Genomic DNA, 27860 nt, shown 5'->3' with positions numbered 1-27860 from the left:
TGAAGTGCATGTTGCGTTTGTTTGAACCCCGAGTATTAACTGGCAAACTGGTGAATGTAGGTAGGTGCTGGCAATGGCCATTTACCGGAGGTGGGGACCGTCTTGTGGTATGAAGCTCGTGGTGTACGTTTAGGGTTCCACTACACTAAATCAGAATGACATGCTTCCTGAGCGAGCAGCGTATGTAAAACGACAGAAGAGACAGAGACATATGACAGTTGTGATAAGATGAAATAGGGTAAGATGTTTCTGTTTTTAAAAGCACATCCATCCAGTAATTATAATTGATAACAAGTTTAAGCATTTACTGCTGTCATTTTCATCACCATGACTTATGCTTATGTGTGTACAGATATTTTTTAGGAGGCGACATTTGGTGCGGAACTGGGGTTGACCTGTTCAGCTTCTGTGCTCGGAACGTTAGTCGGACAAGTTGGACAGAAATTGTGTTTTATTGTAGTTTAAATGCCAGGCTGTACCCGCGTGCACATGGACTGGATGTTCCTAGTCTGGCTAACTAAATGTAGGTAAGGTTACAATAGAAGTCGGTGGACAAATATTTGGTGTTGTGTAACCTTAAGCATGGCGGTAGCGCACTTCGCCTGGACACAGCTGGCTGATAAACGCGCGCTAATAAGCTGACAGGAGTGGTCTCCCTTTGTGCACAGGCCGCGAGCAAGTTGGACGTTCGTCCGTTCATCTGAAAGGCTACGCGCCTGGTGGAGACTAGACCTGGTCGAACTGGCAGTTCTTGTACATCTGATTCATGTTCTTATCAAACACTACTTGTCTTTCTTGATCAGATATTATAGCCTACATTTATCCTGGAAGTAAAGGGTACCAACCCGGTCCAAGTATCATACAAGTCACTAATTATTATGACTATTGCCTGGATTGAACATAAGTAGCAGACAAGAAGCAAATTACCTCTTTCAGTCTCAGAGCCTGTATAATTAACATCCATAAGACATGGGAACGGTTCTACAGCCAGACTGAGCAATGGGAGACTACTCTCGATTATTCATGTCGTGTGCATGTGACGTATAGTAAGTGAAGTGGTCGTAAAATGTCCAGTCTTCCGACAACAGGTTTGTAGTCATGGTCAAACACGATTACAGACTTCCATCACAGAAAAGGTGTAATGCATTCGACTAGAAGACAGCAACACAGCAGGATACAGCAAATGACCCCTCAATTTCTTCAAGTGTATTTTGTTTACTCTTATGGCAACTTCACGATGTCTCAAAAATAGACTTACTTTAGCTGCCCTTCCTGCTGTGTTGCTGTCTCCTAGCTAAGAATTGACCCAAAGGAGGAATGAAGACAGACTCATAAGTATACCATTCATTAATATTTATTGACATATAATCTCAAGAAATAGAATGGCAAGTGCTGAAAGAAAGTCTCCAAATCGGGGCCAAAAGGGAAGATCAATCCTCTTATTAGTAGAGAAATAAAAGAAAGAAATGTCAGCCAAAGGGTGAGCCAAAACATACGTGATCGAAAGGGGTTGTCCAAAAATAAACCAAAAGGGTGTAGCCAAAAGAGACCAAAACTGGGAAATGGTATAGTAGACGAGCACCAAAACACACCATCTCATGGAAAACACTTACATCCGAACATACATGCAAAAGACACCATGTATGAAAATAATCCAAACAGATTAGCTGCATATACAACAAAACCTTTAGCACATTGAAGTCAAAAAGATAGCGAGATGTTCCTTCTTCAACATAGGCGGATTGTATACATTAGAACTTAGGGTCAGTGGAGGGGTTTTAGTACCCATGATAGCTCTGAGATCCCTATATAGTATCTGATTATCAGATAGTATAAAACTACTTAATTTAGAGTGTTTTCGCCTCATGAATGCATCTTACAAACGCCTTTATTTACCCCTTAGCATTTTTAGGAACAGACGGACACACACGCTCACTGTTTCCTTGGGAAATGCACCTCCGAACGATGTCAGTGAAGGCACGGGTCAAAAATAGTTTTAAAGGGTCTAATGTAGATTAAATAAATCTGAAATGATTTTTAGATTATCCCCCATCATATGTAGACACGAAAAGTTCACGACAAGGGCCGAAGGGCCAAATAAAAGATAGTCATTAATACATTTTAGTAAAAACTGTCATCACTACCGATACTGCTGCCACACTGCGGCCGATTTCAGTGTACATCTACGTCTTGCATGCCAGCATAGAACTATGGGTAGGAGAGTCAGTCGGCTGTAGTTGCATACATTAGCTCTCCGACCTTTGTCATCATATTCAAATGTCGGATATGGTAGTTAACTACCAAATCGGGCCCATGGGCTCATTTAAATATAACACTCACTCTCAAACTTTAATGTTTAAAAAATAATTAAAAGAAGAGAAAACTCTCAAAAAGGTCAGAGCATTCGTTGTCGTGGTTTCCGTTGGCGAATTAAATTAGGGCAGGCTAATGTGTGTATTTGACCACGCTTATTAACTGGTTAACTGCTGAAAATATTGAATTGCTCGCCAAGACATTTCGTCTGCTGGTGTGTGTCTGATGTACATTAGAGTTAGCCGTGACTGCTGCACTCACAACTATCGCGGAAGGACAAGCGAGTAGATTCACCTCAATCCGCGCTAATAAGCCGACAAGAGTGGCCTCCCTTCAACCACTGGTCGAGAAGAAGCTTAAAGGTCACATGCAAGCAAAAACCCAAACATAATCATGACATATAATATACATTGTTGCTTGTGAAAAAACAAATAAAGAAAACAATAAGTGCACAATCGGGATTCAAAAGTGCAATATTTTGTACTAATTCTTGGGCTTATTTCCCTCGAAACGAAGCCCTCGGGAGACCGAACCCAGTGATCCGCTATGACCTTTCGTCTGTGTATGCATTTAGCTAGAGTACCCTAATCTACTATCTGTCCTAAAGATATTAAATTGATAAATGGATATTTATAAAGCAACAGAGCATATTTACGACTTCTCTTTCTTTTGAAGCTTTCTTTCTTCATTTCAGATGGAAGGTGGTAAGCCCGTTTCCTTGGCAACGTGTTTATGAAAACAGTGGTGAGCCCCTGCAAAGGATACTCATCATAACACTATGATAATGATTGGGAATGTTCCTTTAATATTAGATCCGTGAAAATCCGTCATCGTATCTCAAATGCGTAGATCGATACTAATGCTGTTAATCACTGGATCGTCTCGCCCTGACTATTATTGTAAGTAATATTGCCGAGATCGGCGTGAAACTAAACTCGCGCACTCCTAATATATTAGGATACTACATTCAGAATAGATTCATGTCTTTGTAACTAGGATATTCTACTGAACAGCAAATGAAAGTTTCGAAAAAATGAAATCTCTTGAAAGTAAGCGTTCATATTTATATCTTCTATTTAAATACTGACAACAAACCGGGTTTGCGTTTCTTTTGCTTTCAGTATATATACAATTTATCAGTACAGTAATCGTGGAGTCCGATCGAAGTCCCACTTCCACCACAAACCAAATGTCAAAACTGACCTACATAAACAAATGTTTATACAATCGTGTACATAGCATTGCCAGCGAGTGGAATAAATTTACAACTTAACATTATGAATACGCATGTGATGAAGGTGCAAGAAGTAGGTCTGAAATGTCGTGACAAAGAATAATAAGGGCCTAACAGTCATCCCTAAAATATTCTGAATATGAAACATCGTAATTTCCCTGTTAGACAAACACGACGTCTATGATTCAGCACTCATTCTGTTTTTTGCAATTTTGCACTTTTAGTACCCGTGGAGAAGTGTCCAGACGGACGAATTTCTGCATACAAATTTCTACGTGTACCCAAACTTGTCTGTATTATGTACGCAGATTTCTTCTTATGCTACTGTTGTGACTTATTACATAATTGCAAAGAGCGGTGATTGTTAATCGCCAACGTATCACGGTATACTATATTTAGATTAGACCCCTATGCTTTTGGATTGAGGTAGACGTAGTGTGAAGACGGGTGTTTAGTAGAGTAAATGCGGCATGGGTCATTGTTCTTCACAAAATGGGTACAATGTACTAGTTGCGATCAAACCATTGTGTGTTACATTTTATATGTAGATATAAAACATCGTGGTACTTTAACTAAAACCTTTCATACTGAAAATCGGATTTTTGTTTTAATTTATGAATTTTAACGACGAGGACAAATATATATTTAGGTAATATGATTTGATTAGTAATCATAAAATAATGTTTACATTTAAGGTTAGGTTTAGGTTTGGGTCATGCTTGACATTTAATGGGGAATACCAGCGGAAGTCTTTCCAGTAACTCAAATATTGTATATGCTACTCAAAAATGTTAAACGACACCTTTTTTCCAAAAGAATGAAGGTATTCTGTCATGGATGAATCGAATACGCTGAAAAGATCTTAAATTTGCACCACAAACATGTCCAAATGAATGCTCTTAATTGGTAGATATATTAAATAATAGTATCAAAGTGTCGTGTTCATCTCGAATCTAGATGAATTTTTGCCAGTTTGCTGAAAATAGTTTGAAGGAACTGATGTAGTTTATTGAATGGTCTCTTGGTATGCGCACCGTCTATTTCCGTTTGAGGGGTCTTGAAATGATGCGCATCAAACTCTCATGCAGCAGAACCTGCTTGATCATGACAATTCACACGTGACCATGCTGCGAACATCTGCTTGAAATATACATGTCCAAATGACTTGACACTTGTTTGTGTAAGTCTGACACGACGAGGCCAACAGGAAATGTGGGCTAGCCTTTTAGCTTTGAAGTTACAATCAATCAGACGTCACAGTTTCGATTCCCTTAATGGGCGCAATGTATGAATCCCGTGTTTGGGTTTCCCCGAAGGATTATGCCTTGAATTTTTGTGACACACGTTTAGGCTATGTTTGACGTGATGATCCGGGTTAGAATTGATCTTCAGTAACTCATGCTTGTCGCAAGAGGCGACTAACGGGATCAGGTGGTCCCAGAGTCGCTGACTTACTTGGCACATACTATCGTATCCTAACTACATAGAAGCTCATGCTGTTGATCACTGGATTGTCTGGTCCATAATTCAATCATGAATAGCTGGAATGTTGCAAAGTGCGGCGTAAAACTAAACTCACGTACTCCCCGACCTACTTACTTGTAGTTACGTAAGACCTGCACACATGAGAAGGCATAGTACAATTATAGATAGAAGAGCCCTTGGGAAATGTGTATCCCAAATGGGTCATGTTTGATGATAAGAAGGGGCACTTTAGACGTGTACTGAAACAAAACAAAAAGAAAAAAACTGCTGTGCGACATTAATTCAGATATCTTCTTTCGTGTGGGGATTGGCATGGACACTGACGACCCGTGAAGGTCCGAGGAAGACTAGGCCTTCAGCAACCAATGCCAGTCTAAGTAAGCTTAGTCTCGGCACTTTTCATTACACTCCACTAATGACTAAGTAGTGGAGTGTAACAAAACGTACTGAGACTAAGTTTACTTAGACTGCAACCCATGCTTGCCGTAAAAGGCGACTGTGCTTGTCGTAAGAGGCGACTAAAGGGATCGGGTGGTCAGGCTCGCTAACATGGTTGACACAGTCATGTCATCGCACCCCAGATGTGCAGATTGATTCTCATGATGTTGATCACTGGATTATCTGGTCCATACACGATTATTTACAATCCGCCGCCATATAGATGGAATACTGCTGAATGCGGCGTAAAACTAAACTCACTCACTCATGGACATTGACAGAATGTTAACTGACACTGTCAGACACTCCTCAAAAACATAACGTTTTAAACACCTTTCCAGTTTTGTCAAATATTAGGCTAAACGAGAAAGAAACGTGTTTTAGAACTATAACACTCAAGCATCACAAGCATCTAGAACTATAACACTCAAGCATCACAAGCATCTAGAACTATAACAATGAAGCATCACAAGCATCAATGGCGGATCAGATCAGACCGTCGATACGTCATATATTTCACCCACTTCAAATACACCCTAACAACTTTTTTAAAGTTATACAACTATCACTATGACTGGCAAACGCGTTTCAACCAAAAGTATATTTCCCTTCTAAAAATTAAACGGATATGTGGAAGAGGTTATTAGTGATAGAATTTAGTCTTTCTTCGTTGTGTGCTGAGAATTGAAGTCAGTGAGCTACAACAAGCCGACCTGAAACTTTACTACAAATCTGCTGTACTAATACTAACACTAACAACAACTATTTGACTTAAAATGAAGGGATAGAATAGGTATAACGTAGCTTCTACATGTAGGTTTTCAGTTGTCACAACACTCAGCGAATGTAATCAGCTGTTGAAAATAACCGGGCTCAATCGTGAAAACAAAGCTGCTGCCATATGTTAGCTATACTGGTCACGAGACGAGCCGTGGCAATGAGGAGGAGTGACCACACCCCCTGTTAGAGTCTCCCTATTCAAACGTTTCATCTCAGGAAATATCGATGTTAAAATTAACTTTGTGTGAAATAAGCTTCGGGACATTGCATATACCACACTCGCACATCTCGAGAATCATGGAAATAACATTCATGAAACCCATCATATTTTTGCTATGGACTAATGTTTACGGCAACTGAAATTTTGCATTTTTTCGTCCTTTTTCAATAACCAGCCTAGTCTGGACCTCAGTCCCATATTTCTCTCCCTACAGCCTCGCCCTCCTTTCAGCGCTTGATTTCCAAAGGTTTAGAATCTCTGGTTTGTCTTGGGTTCCTTTTCAATTTAAGTAAGTTTATTTGCTACAATCAAAAGTATATATTCAGAGACCAAGCGTTAGCCTCTGACCAGACGCCAGCAGGCTCTGATAGTCCTAGGCCAAATGTAAGAAATGTGCCTATCTTTTAGGATCTCACATTTGCTCCAAAAGTGTCATCCAGTAATTGGTATGACACATGCCACCCTCCAGGAATTCATCGTGGCAACAGATTGTATCAGGTTACTATAAGCAAACAGGATTTTCCCCACTGCTTGACCGGCACAGCCAGTCTGGCTCAGATACAGCATCGCATGCTGGATGTAGGGTTATAAGTATCCTGACTGAACCAAACATTTTAGTGCCATGAAAACAGCGCAATTGTAAATTTCAACAGTTTATATACGTGATATATAGTGTTATGTAGTACTGTCACACAGAAAGCGGCAAACAAAACCCAGAAGATGGAGAGTGACTTCACTTGATCAAGATTAGAAGGTAAGTTATTTGGAAGTAATATTCTAACTTGTACTGTATTTGTGCTTACTACCCATTGTAGTAACAGACATGTCCTTTAATGTATGGTTGTATTAGTAGTAAAGTAGCTAGTTCTCATAGAAATATGACAGAAAGTGCCACACTTTGATACAGAATTTATTTCATGAGGTTCAGAGATAACAGTATAATAATAGTTTGTTTGAGGACAACAGTGCGCAAAATGTCAGTATAGGGCATGAATTATGTTCATTTTCATATATGACTTTCTCCTGAAATTAAACTGTGAGAATATTTGAATATATGTATGTTAAGGTGAGGTGAAAGAATGTATGGGAAAGTAAACAGATAATATAATGCGTTATAGGTGATGAAATTGTGCATTTTCTGTATGAAATCATAGGAATGTCTGAGATAATTGTCGATCTTTGCGTCGCCAGAGTGGTTCCCATTCGTTCTTCGCTGCTTTCCGTCGAAAGAATCCGGGTATTTCCGTGCGACCTTGACAGCCGGCAAAGTAAAGACGAGGCCCAGTTTAGTAAACCGTTTTTTTTCTTCTGCTGAGACCAACGGGAACCAGTCTAGAATGTTTTGTCAACGTGAAGACTAATTACGTTACGTAACTCATTATGGCAAACCTTGTGACAAAAATAGATTAAAGAGAAAGTTGGGGATTAAATCTAGGTTACCTAACTCCAACCAACGAATGCCTTTGGGCATCTGATGATAAGTGAATTAATTGTCGACTGGCCAGTCAGTCTACTGCGCTGAGTGACATGCACTATCACTAACAGTGAAACGTCACTGCCAGTGAATACTGTAGCTTTGACAGACTGAGAGAATGAATGTTACGCAAGCGTATTCGGTCCGCTTGTACAACAAATGCCTTGTTACAGTGTGTGGGAGTGCTTTACCCATTTTGAGACCGACAGCTTTACGATGTTGCGTTTGCAGAAGGTTACGAAGTACAACAACAGGTGTTTTGCCATCGGACGATTTCACAACTGTGCAACTGCAATCTCCCAAACCGTTCGAGGATATACCAGGCCCGCGGGGCCTGCCTTACCTCGGCTCACTGTTGGACCACAGAATAGGTGAGTACCAGATACCGACCAAAACTGGCCAGCTGTTCTTACCATGAGTGGTAAGCTCACGGGGCCATACATGTTTCAATTGTTTGTTCTTTTCCCCAATGCGTAGATCGATGCTTATGATGTCCGTTACTGGATTGTCTGGTTCAGACTCGATATATTATTTGTCAATGTCAGCTGAACTATACCTAATTGTTAGGTGAAACAACAATAGGCTTGTTACAAGCCCAAACAAATTGTCAGATCTATACCCAGTAAGCCTCTTATCAGAGCGAAGCCATGAGAACCCATGAGATTGTCTTCTTTTCTTTGGATATTATGGTATATTTCCATTTGCTATTGGCTCATGAGTCAGTAGTTATATAGAGGATACTAAATGACCATGTATTACCATTTTTATTACATGAGTTAACAAAACTTCACTTTAGCACATTTGATACCAAACATTTCAAGAGTTTATTAAAACTAGTATACCACAGAAGCAAGTTTAGTATTCTGTTTATTACTCTCTAACAATAACTGATAGATATTGCCTTTAGTGTGATTGTTCACAACATTGCGTGAGTCATACAAGGCCTAAGACAACTGTGAGAGAGATATTAGCATTGTGGCAACATGACCGTAAATCATTATGTCATACATCTAGTGGTATTACACTAGTGTAATATTGTCATAAATATATCCATCCTCGATATCTCCAGGGTATACACTCCGATAAGACTCCACTATACCCTGGACGCATCTACGGCTCTGCCAGATAAATTTATTACCTCCCTTGACTGTCTTTTCATCCAGTCAGGTGTCTACGCTACGCTTTTTTAATTATTTAACCAATTATACTTGGCAACAGCAGCCATGCAGAGGTTTTCTGGAAGAGGTAGAAGGCGTCCTTGCATATGTTGTTTTAAAGTTTCTGACCTGTCAATTTGTTTGTAATTGATTTCCCTAAAATCTGGGATGCACAGTGGGCAAACCTTTGCAGTTGCGACCGCTACCTTTGTTGACACTGGCAAGCTCTGTTACAACGGCGGCGTAGCTGATTGGCTTCTGTGAGAAGGCGGAGCCAGCAAAGGGAGGTTATAAATTTATCTGTCAGAGCCGTAGATGCGTCCAGGGTATAGTGGAGAGAGACTTATCGGAACGTATACCCTGGAGATATCGAGGATGAAATATATCATGCTGCAGTATGGTTGAGTAATATGTGTTTATTCCCTCTATCCCATACTGGCTAGTGACCAGTTATTGCCGCATACCAATTATCGCCAACACCTGGCTGTTGCACTTGTGCAGACAGCTTTACTTGTACTCACATATTGACACGTTAAAAAAACGACAGGTTACAAGAGTTAAAATTAGTGTGAGTATTTTACCTTGTAGACATTACAAATATGAATCCCCTCGGAAGATGAGATGCAAACACGTTGGGGTATGTCACGTGACCATTAGTGTGTTGACATGAAATTTCATAAACGATGAGAGCTGAATGAAAATCATCCTGGCTGTGGTGTGAATCTATGACTTGATAATTCAGTCCACAAAAAGTGCAGATTTTAATTTGTCTGAACATACCCATATTGCCAACAGTCGATCACTTAACTTTGAATTGACCCAAATTTCCATCTCAGTTTTATGGACTCGACAGGTACCATGCAGACAATACTGACAAAATATAACTGTCAATTTTCACCTTTATCTTTACATTTTCCCCCGAGAAAACAAACATTGCCAAAATTGCAAACAACTACTCAAAATGTCAAGTTTGATAAGTTCCCGTCTCCATATTCCCATCAGCTTTTATCAGCATCCGTCAACATTCACAATGAGAGCGAGTTTTGTTCTTTTGAGAAGATGACCAGCCATCTCCCACCTCCTTTGGACATCAGCTTCAGGATCATCTGAAAGATGGAATCTACAAGGGAACTCACACCATCACACAGTCTCATTACAGTCACAAGAAAACCAGGGTGGACTTCATCAAAGCTTTAATTGACAATATCACAAAGAGGTATATCCAAACATATTTCTATCATTACAATGGCAGTCTGGTTAGGTTTGACGTCTTTGTGTTCCATTGTATCTGCAAAGACAATCATTTTAAATGAACGAACAAGCAGTTGATGACAAGCATGTGCATCTTTGGCATGAGGCCTATTACCTTCCTGAGTGAAGAAGAGCTTGAGTCTTGGGGTAATGAATCCCTAGCACTCCTGCTGGATCACTTTGGAAATCTGAAAAGCCATACCTTCAAAAATGAGTTGGGAGAAGTTACTGATAGTCAAGCCATTGCTGACAAAGAAGAAAGAAGGCTTGAGTGGAGGAAGCTCAAGCAAGTTGTGAAGATACAAGGGTAGCCAAGACACTCAACAGTTGTTCTCTGGAGACTCATCAAACAGTACCACAGCGAAGACTGTCCTAACAAGTTGACATTGGCAGCTCATGCACTGACACATCCAGTGCATACAAGTAATTGTGAAAGAGCCTTCTCTGCACATAAGCTCATTATAAGTCCCTTGAGAAACAGACTGTCAAGTGACCACTGATATCAGCTGATGAAGATCATGATTAAAGGACCCAAGGATTTCAACTTCATCAAAGCCTTGAAGATTTGGAGGAAAGCAAAACACAGGGCTATCTTTAACTAATCACCTGACACCATTGTGGTGTTTCCTGACCTGTCCTTGAACCAACAATACATGGTACCTGTCATGTATTAAATGCCATGTTTATTACTCAGTTATTGTTAGTGTTTCTCAACTTTCATCAAGTTGATTAAATACATATGACTATGTCCTATGTGTCGTTTACTTCTATTGTTGTGAAGGATCATGAACAGTTAAATCTCATAAGATTTGAAAAAATCTCATGTGTTTGGTCCCATGTGAGATTTTATCTCATATCTATTCTGACCCAGGTTTATCCCTGAAACTTCCTTTTTTTTAAGCAAATTCCAATTATGAAATGTCTTTAATATGTCAAGGTTTGAAATGCAATAGTTTTATTACCAAGTTTTGTCAAATTAGGTGAATAACATAAAAAATGGGGATAATTGGTTTTGTTAGTTTTATGGATTGCACAATATACACTCACCGCACTTCTTGTTGGCCATGTTTCGGAGAAACGTGATCAACAACTGTAAACAAGCAGAAAACATCGGTGAATAGCTGTTCTATCAAGTTAAATTGTATTTCATTCTGTGAAGAAATAATGGAGCAAATCGTTAAAAACTGCTTAAAAATGGCGATAACTGGTCGCTAGCCAATACTATTTTATCAAAGTGTATACCTGTACAAAAATCCATTTAATGTATATTTATGATGTTGGTGTTTTGTCACCTCATGGTATCTGTGAAGTTGTTTTCTAACATGTATTATCAAAGATTACCATCACCTGTGTAGAATAAAATCTGGACACATTTGCTGTGTTTCAACATGTTACAAAATTTCAATCACCTTTATACCAGGTTTGTTCACTTTAAGATAGTTATGCTTTGTATTTTTCATTGTTTGGGTGCAGACAGGCAGTTTCACAGAGTTAATGTTTTACATGTGACTGTTTACAAGATACTTGATCTGGGTTTCAAGTTTCTTGTCAGTTACCAAAAGTGACTGAAATTATTTCAGCCTTTTATGTTTTTGTATAAAATATACATTCATTTGGGAAATGACTTGAAATGAGACAACTGAATGAGAGAAAAACTATTGGACCTGACTATTGGCATTGCAATAGCTGTTTCCCCCTCAGTAGTCGCCCCTAATAAATACTTACTCAGGTGAAGCACATGCTGACTGTAAGCAAACATGTCCTTATTTTTCACTGTCAAAGTCAAACACCAGGCAGGGTAACAATAATTTCTCATTTTTAACAACCTTGGATCAAACTAATGACCCTCAGCTTCTTCGTATACGCCGTATCTATTAAACCTCCTGTATTTTGTGCCGAACATTTATCAGATACTAAACTATGAAAAGTCACACATACTAATAGATTAATAGATTTATTGTTTCTACCATTGATTAATTGCTACTGGAACTCAACAACTGCAATACATCAGTAGTTCAATGCATCATTACAGTCCGAGTATCTATCTTACAGAGCAACATGATGTTCCAGTGTGCTGTGACCTTAAAACTGGTATTAGTCCAGGAAAGTGTACACACATGTGCAATATTTTTCCAAGTTAATCCACACCTTCTGTGAAATCAGTTGGTAGTATTGTATTTGAAACACTTCCCTTTTATTCAGGACGTTTCAAGAATACTGACAAGTACCAAGATTCATTGATATGGCTGCATGACAAATATGGGAAGATTGCAAAGAAGACGCTGGCTGGCCAAACTACTGTACACATATTTGACCCCGACTATTTTCGAACGGTGTACCAACATGAAGGCAGGACTCCCTATATTCCCCCACTGTTAGAGAGTGTGCAGCTGTACAGACAGAAGAGGGACATGTCACCTGGACTGGGCTTTACGTAAGTTCATTTTTAGTCTAACCCCCAGTCTGCCATGCTATCTCTGTCTTTATGTTTTCATTATCTGAAGACATTTTGCATTTACCATGGAAATAGTAAAGACATTGCTGCTCTAGATTTTAGCTTGTAGAACTTCCACTGGTGCAACTTGAAATTCAGCTTGGTGAGAAAAGGCCATTTTGTATTTATGTGAAAACGTTTAAATCATGAATCCCATTATATGACACCATTTTATATAATTTTATGTTAAGCGGTATGTGCTACCTTTCTGTGCAACAGGGTTATCTGTAAGGTTGCACCATGTGCAAGTAGATTTTATGTATCCTTAATTGGAGTGCATCAAGGTTTCTGATGCACAAATGTTCTTTTCTCACCCAATCTTTAACATATTTTTTAACTACCCCTCGCCACATATGATCTCCTTTAAAACACAAAAGGCAAAGAGTTTTATATATTAACATAAAATTTCTAGTTTTCAAGAGTCTCTGACATTATGTTTTGTATTATATATTACCCAAACAAGGAGAATTATATTTAGGGGCCCTCCCCTTGTTCCATCTGACCCACCCACCACTAACATAAGTGAATGGTCCCTAATTAGGGCAGTAAGCAGCAAAATGGATACACTCAAACAATTCCTATTTACAGGCAAAGGAAGACATTTTACAATGACTTGCATCACGTTGAAAGACGGCCAATTAAATGTGGACTAATCTCCTTTAAAGTCCACTGGTCTAAGGCAAGTAAAATTTAGGAAAGACTAGCAAGTAACCATTAAATTACAGAAGATATTTGTCCCAAATGCTCTTATTTCAAATTAATTTTAACCCTGCCAACATGTCTTATTTGCAGTAATGGTGAAGAGTGGTACCGTCTCCGCACCGCAGTTCAGAAGATGATGATGAGACCGCAAGAAGTCTATGCTTACCTCCCGTTTACTAACCAAGTTGCATCAGAATTTGTGGACAGGATTGAGAAATTAAGAAATGAAGATGGTGAAGTGGAAAATTTCGAAACTGAAATGGCAAAGTGGTCTTTAGAATGTAGGTCAAATTTCTTTTGAACAAAGTATTATTATGTTTACAGACCATGCCTACATGATAACAGACATTGCCAGCTTCCTCTTGTCAGAGGTCCCTGTGGACATCTGCAGGGGCATAGCTACCATTATGAAAAATAGCCCAGGCTTACACATGATTGTTGCTAAAAAGGTTGGGCAGCCCTCAATACTACTAAATTTAAAGTTTTGCAACCTTTTCGGCTTACATTATAAAATTAGCTTGCTATGTGCCCGATCTGTGTTAGATGTGGGACATAGCTAACATTATGAAAAAAAGACCAGGTTTACACAGGATTGTTGCTAAAAAGGTTGGGAAGCCCAATGACATTGCATTGCTAGAGTTCAGCCTGTAGAACTTGCACTGGTGCAACTTGAAATTCAACTGGGGTCAAAATGGCAGTTTCATATTTATGTGAAAATCTGCACCAAGTGCATGTTAAAATTTGGCAATACTACCTAAATTTAAAGTTTTGTAACGTTTTGGGCTTACATTAAAAAATGAGCTTGCTACTGCCTGATCTGGGTTAGAATTAGTGTTCAGCAACCCATGCATGTCGTAAGTGGCAACTATTGGGATCGGGTGGACAGGCTCTTTTCCACCATCTTTTCAATATCAATTATTAGATCTGATTGTCTTCTCCTCTTTTGATATGATTGAATCATATTTCCATTTGACATGAGGTCATGGATCGAGATATACAGAGGATACTGAATAACCTCCCGTGCAATACCAAATTTATTAATCGAGTTAATAAAAGTTGACACATGTTGTATCCCAATTATAGGATCACAGGATTGTCTGGTAGAGGTTTGATTATTTACAGACTGCTGCCTCAATCTCAGATTCAAATACTGGATCACACTCAAAAAGTGCTAAAATTTTTACTTAACTAAGAAAGCTTGATCCTAAATATAACTCTTGTGACACATGACCATTTGATCTTTGTGTTTATGCTGTTATCCAAATGTTATCATATTTCAGCTGCAGCAATGAATTGTTTTGAGACACGTCTTGGATACCTGGACAATTCAGCTTCAGAAGAGGCAAACAAGATGACCAATGCAAATACAGTTCTATTTGAAAAGTCGACCAAAATGAAGTTTTCTTTACCTCTGCATAAGCTTGTCTCCACCCCAACATGGAAGACCATACTAGATTCCGAGGACTTCTTTGCTGGGTAGAAACATTTTCTTTTCATTTGCAAAACAGTAAATGTACTAGTAGACTATAACCGATTATGGATAAAAGTAATGCAATTTTGTAGTAGTGTTTGGTATCCAGGCTATTTCACCTATTTAAAGGGTACTAATCCCGCAAATATAGGATACCAAGCTGAAAAAAGTGTTTTTGACCCTCAAAATTGAAAAACAAAATGGCCACCAAAATCGCCTAAAATAGTGGTAGGTGTGCACTGTATTTTCACCTATGACGGTGTCTATATTTCTTATATTTTGTAAACTTCATTTCTAAAGGCATTTAAAGGGTGCTAATAATAAATAAATAGCAAAACACCATATTCAACGGTGACTGTATGTCTATTTTAAAATTTTGCCAAACTTACATTTGCATACATTTAAAGAGTGATCATCATGAAAGAATTGGATACTGAAACTAAAATACTATGTTTGACGCTCAATATTGAAAACAAAAAGACTACAAGAATAGCTGATTTTTTGGTGATTATGTCCTCATTGCCTTGACTTGAGACTATGAGGAAACAAATAGTATTCAGTTCACAACTACATAGTTTTACACAAACATTTGTAATCGTTTCAGATGAACGCAATACAACAAAAAGAATGATCAATGAAACTTTAAAGGTCACATCAAACATAATTAAAACACAATTATCACTTATTAATGACATAGAATATACATTGCTGCTTGTAAAAAAACAAATAAACAAAATTATGAGCGTACAGTCTTGATTCAAAAGTGCAATATTTTGTACCTGGGGTTACTTCTCTCAAAACGAAGCCCTCAGGAGACTGAACCCAGTCAAAGTAGGTGGATGTGCACTTAAGTGTTCGTTTGCTGATATGATGAGGGCACATTGTGTTTACAGACAGATGATCTGTTTGATGGACATTTTAGAAGTATGGCGAGTCCCAAGAAAGTAAGATTCTTTATGAATAACAACTTCTTTCAGTGTACTTGATGCGTCGTTTCAGTATGGATTCATATACCGTTGTCAAACAAAATCATACACTCTAGAAGAATTTGTTATCCATAAAGAATGTATATAGAGATGTTAGGTTTTGTAAATACATGTTCTCTGAATTTGCTTACCACAATCAACAAGTTTTCTTATGTAACGAGTGGATTATTTACTTGTTTGAGTTCACAACAAGATTAGTGAATCATTTGAAAACAGATTTCGCTGGCTTTTTTTTCATCACGGTTTTTTATTCTCCTGGCAAGTCATGCGGGGGGATGTAGTCGGCGCCTTGTCCATCCGTCCGTAATCATTTTGTTTCTAGAGCATAACTCAGAAACCATTCAATATTTTTAGACCAAACTTGATAGATATAATAATGACAACCTGTAGTAGTGCCTTTTGCTATGTACAGAGTTTTGGCATTTTTATTTTTTTGGGTGTGGAACATTTTGGTGTTTAATGGTGGGGTGGGCTTCGTTTCCGGAGCAGAACTCAAAATATTTTTTTGCAAAACTTGGTAGATATTTCAGTCAGAACCTGAAGTGGTGATTTATTATTTTCTCAGGTTCCATGGAAATGTTTCGGACTTAGTCCCAAAATGGTAGTATGGGCTTTGTTTCCGGAGCAGAACTCAAAAACTGTTCAATATTTTTCTGCAAAACTTATATTAACAGATATTTGAAGCAGACTACAATGTCTAAAAAGACATTAAGTAACTGTCAGATGATTTGCCCTTTCAAATATGTGGGCGCCAGGGAGATAAGTCATCTTGTCCTCATGCACCCATCCTTCCCTTTTTTGCATCACTTCAGGTTTTCTGACCACACCAAACTGACTGTGACTCACTGTTTATACGACTGATATACTTTTCAAAGCACCATCACACAAATTCTCACTCACCTGCATTGTCTCATAGGACGGGATGTCGTTTAGTCGAAGAAACTGCTAAGAAGATTCAGACGTTGGTAGATGAGGGCAAGATGACAGAAAACAAGTACATGTTCTTGGCGTACCTCCTCTCACGGGAAGAGCTCAGCTTTAAAGATGTGACCACTATCACTCTGTCCTTGTTTGGGGACGGCCTGAGCACGGTATGCATACATGATGATTGTATCCTGACAACACTGACCCTGATCTATAGGTGACTGATCTTTTAGGTATGATGGTATCATAATAGTTACAGTCTCATTTAAACAAGTTTTCATTACTCCTCACAGGCGGATCTAGGGGTGGGGAGCAGCCACCTTTTGTGCTGAAATTTTGTTAAATGACCATTGAAACTCTTCTCATTGACTTAAGATGCCACAACTTTGCAAACTTGCATCACCGGGGTAGGTGAAGTTTTGTGGGTTTGACTCCCAGGTTTGCACATATTATATTTTCATCCACATATACCTGGGTCCCGATTCACGAAACTCTCATATCCCTAAGATCTTGTAATTTTTCTAGTAGCATTCACATCTCCTATGTTACAATATAAGAGGTACGAATGCTGTGAGAAAAGTTACAAGATCATAGGCTTGTGAGAGTTATGTGTAACTGGACCCTGCTAGTGGATGTTATCATACTGCATCATCAGGGGTTCCTCCTGCATCCATTGTGATGAAAGCAACTCAGTTACTCACTCAGAAACACAGAAATGCATTGTACACTTGGATATAGGTACACATGTGATGGTCCAGTCAAGTGCAACTCAGGATTGTTATAGGAGGTGGCTCACAGGATCAGTTGGTCATGCTCACCTGCCATGAAGACTGTTTGTCACTGGATTATCAGGTCCATACTGTTACCGTATAGCTAGGATATTGTGAGTGGAGCATTAAAAAGCAAATCTAAATAGGGAAGCCTTACAGCTGCTTTGGCCAGGTTTAGTTTAGTGCATTTACATGCACTCAGTGTAAATTGAACAAAAGCTTACAATAACAGTTGAACTGTTAACTTACATCCTTCAGACAGTTCCGGCAGCACTCTTCAACTTATACTGTGTGGCTGCACACCCTGATGTCCAACAGACCCTGGTAGAGGAGATCAGAGCTGTGGTTCCCCAAAAAGGGGAAATAACTGCAGAGATGATACAGAAGATGCCATATCTTAAAGCTTTTGTCAAAGAGACTTTCAGGTAATTCTGCACTTACATTTAAAGTATGGATAAGGCTCTTGTGCAATGGGAAATCTCCATATGTTCGTGTGGCATACAGATGTATGGATAAGTGAGTGTGTGTTCCGTGTGAGACATTAACCCTATGCTACTTCCATTTGTCTGTGAGCTAATGGTAGAACTTGACAAATAAAAACATGAGATTCATTTCACTCTGAGTTAGGGTGAGTTGTGTGTAAAAACTCTGTGCTGGTTCACCAAGGCAGTTAATGTTCAAGACCTCCGTCTTTCCTCCCAGCTAACGTTAGTTGACATGCCGGGATATAAGTAGATTAATGTTTTTGAACAGCATTTAGAAGTAATGCACATAAAGGCAAGAATAAGTCAGGATAAAGAAGTTGACATCCATCTATTCTTGCCATTAAGTGCACTGTTTAAAACAGCATAACAACCAACAGATTGATGATTCAGTAACAAAGCTCTTACTTTAGATGTAGTGAAAGAAGATGCAATTTTCAAACACCGCTCTGTCCACTTTCAGGTTTTACCCAATTGGCCTAGATGTGTCCAGACGTGTGCAGAAAGACATGGTTGTTGGAGGGTATCATATACCTGCTGGGGTGAGTTAGAGGGTACAGGTACCTGCTGGGGTGTGTGAGGGGGTACAGTTACCTGCTGTCATGAGTGAGGGGGTACAGGCATCCGCTGGGGTCAGTGAGGAGGTACCGTTAAATGCTGTTGTGAGTAAGGGGGTACAGGCACCTGCTTTTGGGAGCAAGGGAGTATAGGTACCTGCTGGGGTCAGTGAGGGGGTACGGGTATCTGCTGGGGTCAGTAAGCGGGTACAGGTGCCTGCTGGGATCAGTGAGGGGGTACAGGCACCTGCTATTGTAAGGGGATACAGATACCAGCTGGGGTGAGCGAAGGGGTTACTGGCACCTGCTGGGGTCAGTAAATGGGTACAGGTATCTGCTGGGGTGAGTGAGGAGGTAGAGGTATCTGTTGGGGTGAATGAGCGAGTAGAAGCATTTGCTTGGGTGAGCAAGGTGGTACATGTACCCTCTTGGGTGAGTGAGAGGATACAGGTACAGGTAACTGCTGGGGTCATTGAAGGGATAGAGGTGTTGCTGGCATCAGTGAGGGGTACAGGTATCTGCTAGGGTCAGTGTGGGGGTAAAGGTACCTGCTTGGGTGAGCGAGGTTTATTTTCCCATACGATACACTATCAGTTCATTTGAACTATTCACTGATTTACTGTATTGTTCTCTACTGTTGCATATTTTTCAGACTCATCTGGAAATGAACAACTTTGTACTCTTCAAGAAGCCTGAGTACTTCCATGAACCAGAGACTTTTCTCCCCGAACGTTGGCTCCGGGGTGGCTCTGCCCACAACATCCATCCATTCCTTCTCACACCATTCAGCCACGGTCCAAGGATGTGTGCAGGTGACTCAGTCTCAATGACTTAGAGTAAAATATGCTCAGATAAAAAAATTGTAAACATTCATTCATATTCAGATCTGGTGACCACGATTAATGAATAGTATTCATGAAGGGCTATGGTTTGATTCACTGAATGTGTGAGTATATCGTAACAGCCCTACTCCTGATCTCTTGGTGTCTGTTGGCACCCACATTTTCTCTTGAAAAAACACAGCACCCAGTGGGGCTAAACTCTTCATGATTGTTTCCAGCACCAGAAAATGTTCATGAAGTTTGAATCTAAATTTCAAAATGGCCATCAGAGCAGCCATATTGAAAGAGATCTTTATGGCCTTTGCACAGGTCATTATTGTTAAAAATGTAATGAAATGTGGTAGATGAAGAGGAATTTGTTTTGCTTGTTCAAATTTTTTTCATGTTGTAAAGATTGATCTTTGGATTGACTTGCACTTTGACTAAGTTGTGAGTATTTGATGATGCGTTGTCATCGTGTTTGATGAATTGACATCATGTATAATAATGAGTTGCCATTGTGTTTAATGATGAGTCAAAATGGTGTTTGATGATGAGTTGTTATCGTGTTTCATGATGAGTTGCCATGATGTTTGATGAGGAGTTGCCATGATGTTTGATGATGAGTTGTTATCATGTTTCATGATGATTTTCCATGTTGCTTGATGATGAGTTGCCATGATGTTTGATAAGTTGTTATTGTGTTTCATGATGATTTTCCATCTTGCTTGATGATGAGTTGCCATGATGTTTGATGAGGTGTCATCCTGTTTGATGATGAGTTGTCATGTGTTTTACAGGAAGACGATTTGCTGAGCAAGACCTGTACGTACTACTGACAAAGGTCCTGCAGCGCTTTCAGGTAGAATGGCACCACAAGGAGATGGGGCAGAGATATCGGGTTCTCATGGTGCCTGACTGCCCAGCTCGGTTCTCATTTAGAGAGAGGAGGACATAGTTTATGGAATGATCTGGGGAAAATGTTGTACTCGGTCTTGCATGTCACACTCAATATCCAATGTCATATGCAATCGCACACGTTATACACAATCTTAAGTGAGTTAAGATTTAACATCACGTGAGCTTTTTTTCCCAGCCCAATCATGGCTCCACCTTCAATGCTGTGTCCAGTCTCTAATGCTATTCAGAGTCACACAAAATTGTGTATGACAACCAAATTCAACCTGGGAACCCAGTCAGTTTGCGTAATACAGTCTTGAATATTGTATGCAGAATAAGATGTCCAGTTCAAACTAGAACACCACACTCAATACGGGATGCCATGTTCAATCAAATGATGTCCTTAACCTCAAGTCAGTGATGTGAGGCAGCAACTCTATACGCTGGTCATGTATGTGTAATGAGTGAGTTTAGTTTTACGCTACACAACAGTATTCCAGCTGCATGGCAGCAATCTGTAAAAAATGGAATCTTGGCACCAGACAAGCCAGTGATCAGTAGCATGAGCATTGATTTACGCCACAGGGATACAAGGATGTGTCAAACAGGTGCCTGACCATCTCATCCTGTTAGTCCTCTCTTACAACCATGGGTTACTGATGATCAATTCTAACCTGGATCTTCACGGCAGTAAAGAAGTTAGATACACAGAGAACTTTCTCCCGTTTAGATTTAAGTATATGTTACTTATGATGATGACTTCCAGTCATTCAGAGGTGATTGGTTAAACTTTGATTTCCATTTCTTGTTTCTACTTAAAGAAATTTGTTTAAGCATTATTCTGGCTATAGTTTAACCAGATAATACAGTGATTGATATAGTGAGCAGTGATCTGTACCATTTGGGTACGACTGATCTCATCCAGTATTGTTTTGTTTATGAATGGTGTTGTGGAGTACAGAAATTTGCATATATTTTATCTATTTTTATTCACAAATAATGCCCTTTTTAAAGTGAAAGAATACAAGAAAACAATCAACATAAATAAACCTTTTATCATGTTTTGACATTTTGTTTTGTTTTCATAGCAAAATTCTCTTCTACAAATATAAGTAAATAAGAGAACAGCTGTACACCAAAACCTGCACCCTGGATGGACATGCCAGACTGACACCCTAGATAGTCACTCCAGATTGGCACCCTAGGTTACACTACAGATGGGCCCACTGGACTGGTCTTGGACCCATATGCTTGATCAGCACACCAGTAGATCCCAATATGACTCAAACAGTAACAGACATCATCACTTGTGGCGACTTCTAAAGAGGGCACCAGGTCGCTTCATTTTCCTGTCCTTGAAATTGTTTTTCCATGACCCAATACTCCTTGTTAAGTTGTCACGATATGGCATGGCCTCTTCAGTTTTCTGAATTGCAAGAAGATGAACACTTGGTGTTTGCAAGTACATGAAAAGACTGATGCATTCATCATGTAATCTGATTCCCATGAAAGCTAAGACAACTATCATGGCAATGCCTCCACTATGAGGTGAAGAATACACATATCAATATGTAACAAATACAATAACAAGTCAGCAGTTCATGTATTGTTCATCAGTCACAGATGTAACATGTTCATTATTTAATAAAAACATGAGCAAAATAATTCTTTTGGCATGTTTTAACCATCTTGATTGATCACAACCCAAAGCAGCGATATTACTAGTGAGTAATATTACAGTACAAATTAAACATATCCCGCTGCAATAATGATGTTCTAAGTAAAGTGAAAACACCCATTTTCAAAAGCTCTGAGTATAGGTTCTAGTGATCAAATAATGGACTGAATTTGTGAATGGATATGGTTTGATTCACCAAATGTCTGTAAGAATTGTTATGGCCCCACTGAATACCTAATGAAGAAATGGAGGAAGAGACAAAAGCAGCACACATATGACAACAGTATTTTCACCTGCAGAACCAAAATAAACCTTTAGCTGAAAAAAGACACATACTGAGCTACCAACACTTTTAGCCTTCGGCCTAAACGTAACTGTGTTGGTAAATGTTTTAAGTTACACCTTTCATAAATGAATTCAGTCTAAACCAGAATGTAAATCTTAATGTATGCTTAAAGCATGCTCTACCTACCTGTTGCCTGGTGACCTGGTCTGGCAGAGTCACAGACCCTTTCACCAGAACATTGACCTTAGACAGCTCATCCAGCGTCAAGGGCGTGACAATGTAGAGGAGTTTTGATTTTGGGTCGATACCTCTCACAAGACCTGCAAAATAATCAAAACTGAGTGATTTTGGTTTATTTGTGGCTGGAATAATATTCAATTTACATCATGGCTTGTCAGCTTAATGTCAGAGGAAAGTATGGGTGATACATGACCACTGAAACATGAGACCAAATGATGTCCCTGAATCAGCATACATTCTAAACTATAGGACAAACTACAGATTATCCACTCACTGTCTAGCTTTGACATTAATTTGTTTTGAGTCAGTTTGACCCTGTTACTTAGATTTTTGGGTTGAGCCCTTTATTAAATAAAATACCAATAAAAACAATTATAACATGTCGACATAGCTTCCATCTGAAGATCTCCTCACTCACTCTACTCATGCATTCAAGTGAAGTAAAAGGTAAAAGAGTGAGATAAGTGGTACATATCAAATTTCACTTAAAATTATCATTTAATTAAAATAATCATCTTGTTTACTGCCAGTGTTAAGTATACAAATCAAGACCATGTACCATATCTGAAATGTTAACGGGTTCTTACCTAACCCGAGACACTGACACACAGGGAGTGTGTTAAGCATTCTCAGCGTAGAGTCTCCTGTGACCTTGATCTCTGGTAGAGGCGCAGTACAGAGTCCAACAATGCTTCCATTCAGCACCAACAGCAGCTTTGACTGCTTCAGGCCAGCAGCATCACACACATGGACTGCGAGGGCAGTCCAGGGCACGGTGTACGGGACAAGAGACAGGACGGACTGGCTGGGTTTGAGGGTGTTACAAAAGTAGGACAGGAGGGTCACATTGCGATGATCGGCAGCCATCCAGGTGATGAACTTTCTGGGAACCAAACAATTTGAGGGGAAACATGAGAATAACGCCACAGTCTTATCCAGTTAGCATGATTAATGACAGCTAGATTAAACTGAGTCATAATTTACTGAAAGGCCAGGAAACCTCTGGTTCAACGCATAAGCAAGAGAGGTTCAAGACTGACGCTTAGTCTCTGAATATATATATATACATATATTCTTCAAAAAAAAAAAAAGTAGGGGAACCTGAACTTTGAAGTCTGATAGAAAGAAAACCCATTAAGGAACATTACAATGACATTCATCTTGTGTATGCAGCATCAATGCATGGGAAGCATGCAGGAGTCTCCTCCATGTGCATGGGTTGTCATTATGAATCTTGATGTTTCTCAGACAGATCAATAAATCACTGTAGACCACTTTTCCCAATAACTTTCTTGCATTTGTGCATGGTCAGGGTTTTCAGGGTCAAATCACACACTACTGACTGAAAATTGTAAACCTGAAACTTTCATGTCTTACTCTAGTCACCTAAAAGCGGATAATTGAATGAACAGCTTTGCTTTGAATGAAATCCATGTGGTGATGCATTCTCAAAACATCCATTATTATTGTATCAACACTGAACCAATCCCATGATATATCTCCCAATTTCGACAATCATACATTGAAAGTACAGTTCCCATACTTTTTTTGAAGAGTATATATATAAAATTTTGATAGTAACAAACAATTCCCGCTGAATTGAAAAGATGCCCCAACAAGAAGACAGATTATAAGCCTGAGGACATCAAGCTTTCTTCATTTAGTGCTTTAGTATTGAAAAAATCATGTAGTTCTGGAACTGTAAGACGGACTGGACAACGCGAAGTACTTGAGCCATTGTTGAAACAATGCCCCTGCATATCTACACAGCCTTTACACAACACCCTATGCCACACCCTGTCAACAGACAACATCTGGCAATTGTATTGTTGCTACTTTTGTGAACCATCAGCTCAAATGATAATGGTATCTGAAGACGCTAAAAGTGAGCAATTACGGTTTTACATCAGTTTTTGCAGTATCATGTTGGGGACACCAGAAATGGGCTTCATACATTGTACCCGTGAGGTGAATCAAAACTCATGGCTTTGGTACGACAGACATATGCCTCACCACTAGGCTACTTCTCCATCCAGTCTACCTGAAGTCATTATTCTGCATTAAGCCACATTTCATAAATCATACAAAACAAACATCAGCCATAATACTGAATCAATGATATATCAGAACATGTTAATGGCATGTTATTTCTACAACAGCCAATCAAATGCAAATACGAATACTAAATATGAAGAGGGAGTGATAATAAATTCTGGGGGTGATACTTTTATGAAACGTGTCACCAGTGTTTTATACAAAATACATTAAAAAAATATTCACGATCATTGATCTTTTTTGTTCAGTACTGGTATATATACCACTTCATAATTTCTTTCAGGAGGAATATTGCAAAGCTTGTACATCAAACATCTGATTGTAAAACACTCACTCATGCATCTTCATGACAGGCGTCTGCACGACACACAACTCGTGCACATCTGCTTCTAGGTCCTGCTGCTATAAAACAAAGTATCACGTCTGAGCTATATAAATGTAGTTTCCAATAGGTTCAGTAAATATATGTCCACCTATCATATTTCACAACCAGCATCAAGATTTCAGCATTGTACTGTTACAGCCCTATGTATGAACAAAACAACCAATTTTTATAAAAATGTATTGTGTTAAGTGCATTGTCTTCAACCGCTCCATATATCATATCCACATAGAAACATAACGGTGCAAAGAGTATTCTAATATTTGTGTCTGTGCTGACGAGTCGACATGTTAGATGATACACTTGCTACTCACCAGGTTGTCTGCTGCGTGTGTGTTGTACAGCCAGCCCTGCTCCGCCATCTTGAACTGTGGTGTAACGGGTGGAAAGTTGTCCAGGGGCTTGTACATATTGATCTGGACCACAATGTCTGGGTTAGTAACATGGAGGATGTCCACCATCAGCTTCAGCCCAATACCTGACAAGACAAAGCAATGTACAAACTTCAAATACACTTCTTAGATCATCCAGCGCTGTGAACCAGGTCACTTTTTGACGGTGAGTGGGTGGGTGTGTCTGCGTGTGTGCTTGAGTGAGTGAGTGAACAATCCCTGTCTATCTGCTTGTTTTGACCAGAATTACCTTTGTTCCATCCCATGGTATTGATGATAAGAGGGTTGTCTCCCTTTTGTGCAGCGTACACAAACTCCACACATTTCACGTACAGCGACACATTAGCAGCTGCAGACACAGCTCCAAAGTAACACATTCTGCAAACAGACACATCATACCTCCCACAATTAAAACAGTTATCAACATGACTAAAGAAAGTACAGAATACAGAATAAACTCCCACCTCCCTCCTCACCATGGCATTTTTAGCCATATTACATTGTCTGTCAATGTCTTACAAAATCCTTTGTTACCTTTTTGTTTTTTAGTAATAGTTAACTGACATAAACTCTTTCATTAAAAACTTAAATAGTCTACAATGATAAAATAGCTTCCTTAATGAACAGTGAGTTTGTGTCAGAGCAGTCCCCCAAACCAAAGGTCTGAAAAAACACAAGTGTATGAGTTTCTAAACAATTCTTTGAGCAATGAAGGCATTCAGGTACAGTGAGTAAGTTGAGTTTTATGCTGCTTTTAGCAATATTCCAATAGAGAACTCTAGAAATGGTTTTCACACTTTGTACCCATGAGGGAATTAAACCCCAGTCTTCGGTGCAAAAAACACTCTAAGCACTCTAATGCAATCCCTTAAAAGATTTCAAGCTCTACATGCATATATATAATGTCAAATATTTACACCCGTCTGGTTGCCTCACATGACAAGCTTATTCACATGGACAAACACTGGTACTTAAATTTTGAATCCCCACAGATGGACTGTATATAGACATCTTTTGATGTTAACGACAAACAATTTAATTTTTATTATCACCCAATGTTAATCACATATCTCCAATATTCAGGTTTGATAATTCCACACACACTCACCTTTCTGCCTTTCTAACATGAGTAAACGGTGGACCTGTAAATACATTTCTTGGAGTGAGTGAGTGAGTTTAGTTTTTTGACGCTTTTAGCAATATTCCAGCAATATCACGGTGGGGGACACCCAAACTGGGCCATGTGGGGAATCAAACAGGGTCTTCAGCATGACACATGAACGCTTTGACCACTAGGCTACCCCACTGGCCCAAACATCAAGTGAAACAGGTGCCACAAATTGCAAATTTAAAACGACATAAAACTGAATGTTGACAAACATGCACAGGCTGAAGACAAATATGTCTGTTGATTGCATTACACCATATTGGACAGAATTGCTGCTGTATAACCCGTAAATAGTGAAGTCCGAACAACATCAAAATCGACCAAGTCACCAAACATGACCTCCGGATCCATACAGTTGTATGACCTGAATACTAAGGCCTTATTAACATAGAATTCCTAAGGTCTAAAGCAACCGGTTTTCTGGCATCAATTTTTCAACTGCTTTTATTAACTGCAATGAGAAAGGTGAGAACTGTCCCTAATATGTCACAGAATAAAATGCTATTAATGTGGGTCATTGTTGAGAAATCATGATAATCTATTGATTCTTTAAGTAGAAAAAGTAAGTCCTAACGACGTTTCTACCTCTTGAATCATACAGATTCTGATGATTGCAACCATGTCAAAATTGATAAATGTTTTTATCTTAATGACTGTTGAGTCATTTTTCCTTGTTTAAAATACACATTCAGAACTTCCAGAGAGGTTAGTGTGACATTGTCATAACTGTTCAACACTGATATGCCAATACTTTATGTATGTCAGTTTCTGATATAACCTTGCTTTATACCGTCCTTCACACTTACCCAGTACTGGCTCTGTCACATGATGTAAAGAAATGCAGCCAGGGGGAGAGAACTCAGTCTGGCCAATGTCTAGCTCCAAGTATGATACACTTTTGCACCTAAAATCATGAGTGAGGGCAGGGTTTAACCAACTTTGAACAGCATTATGTAAATGCTAATTGTGAAGAGAAGTAACATGGAATTTGAGATTATAGTATGTTTTGAAATGCATGTGTGAGGGTGGGTATGTGTGGCTGCTTGTTGTGATCCAGTGTAATGTCGGTTACATAGTTATAGCCCACTATCACACTATGTCAGGGTTTAACATAGAGATTATATTCAGAAACTGTGCTTACTTTTAATCATCTTAAACCAACCCCAGACAGAATGACAAGAACTATAATCATATGATATC

At 39.1% G+C, this 27860-nt stretch overlaps 2 protein-coding genes across 3 annotated transcripts in view; one reads left to right on the top strand and one right to left on the bottom strand.

The window, feature by feature from the left end:
• The first annotated feature begins 7758 nt into the window (after positions 1-7758).
• On the top strand, positions 7759-21523 carry LOC137295513 (probable cytochrome P450 CYP44). The gene is made up of 9 exons (XM_067826879.1): positions 7759-8315; positions 12555-12786; positions 13639-13829; positions 14829-15024; positions 16922-17096; positions 17958-18124; positions 18645-18723; positions 19391-19550; positions 20360-21523. Exons 1-9 carry the CDS (start codon positions 8063-8065, stop codon positions 20515-20517), a joined length of 1611 nt encoding a protein of 536 aa, XP_067682980.1. The 5' UTR covers positions 7759-8062; the 3' UTR covers positions 20518-21523.
• The window catches only part of LOC137295512 (polynucleotide 5'-hydroxyl-kinase NOL9-like), a 12084-nt gene continuing 5657 nt past the window's right edge, over positions 21434-27860 (bottom strand). For both annotated transcript variants that reach the window (XM_067826876.1, XM_067826878.1), the window contains exons 5-12: positions 27467-27564; positions 26601-26634; positions 25743-25870; positions 25415-25578; positions 25053-25120; positions 23251-23546; positions 22610-22743; positions 21434-21885 (exon numbers count right to left, since the gene is read on the bottom strand). In XM_067826876.1, the coding sequence (XP_067682977.1) occupies positions 21763-21885; positions 22610-22743; positions 23251-23546; positions 25053-25120; positions 25415-25578; positions 25743-25870; positions 26601-26634; positions 27467-27564 (1045 nt within the window). In that variant the 3' untranslated portion in view covers positions 21434-21762. The remainder of the gene's footprint in view (positions 21886-22609; positions 22744-23250; positions 23547-25052; positions 25121-25414; positions 25579-25742; positions 25871-26600; positions 26635-27466; positions 27565-27860) is intronic.

This window comes from Haliotis asinina, chromosome 9 (genome assembly GCF_037392515.1).
Source record: "Haliotis asinina isolate JCU_RB_2024 chromosome 9, JCU_Hal_asi_v2, whole genome shotgun sequence".
Classification (NCBI taxonomy): Eukaryota; Metazoa; Mollusca; class Gastropoda; order Lepetellida; family Haliotidae; genus Haliotis; species Haliotis asinina.
Note: the sequence above shows the minus strand (reverse complement) of the source record. Positions and strands in the feature narration are given on the sequence as shown.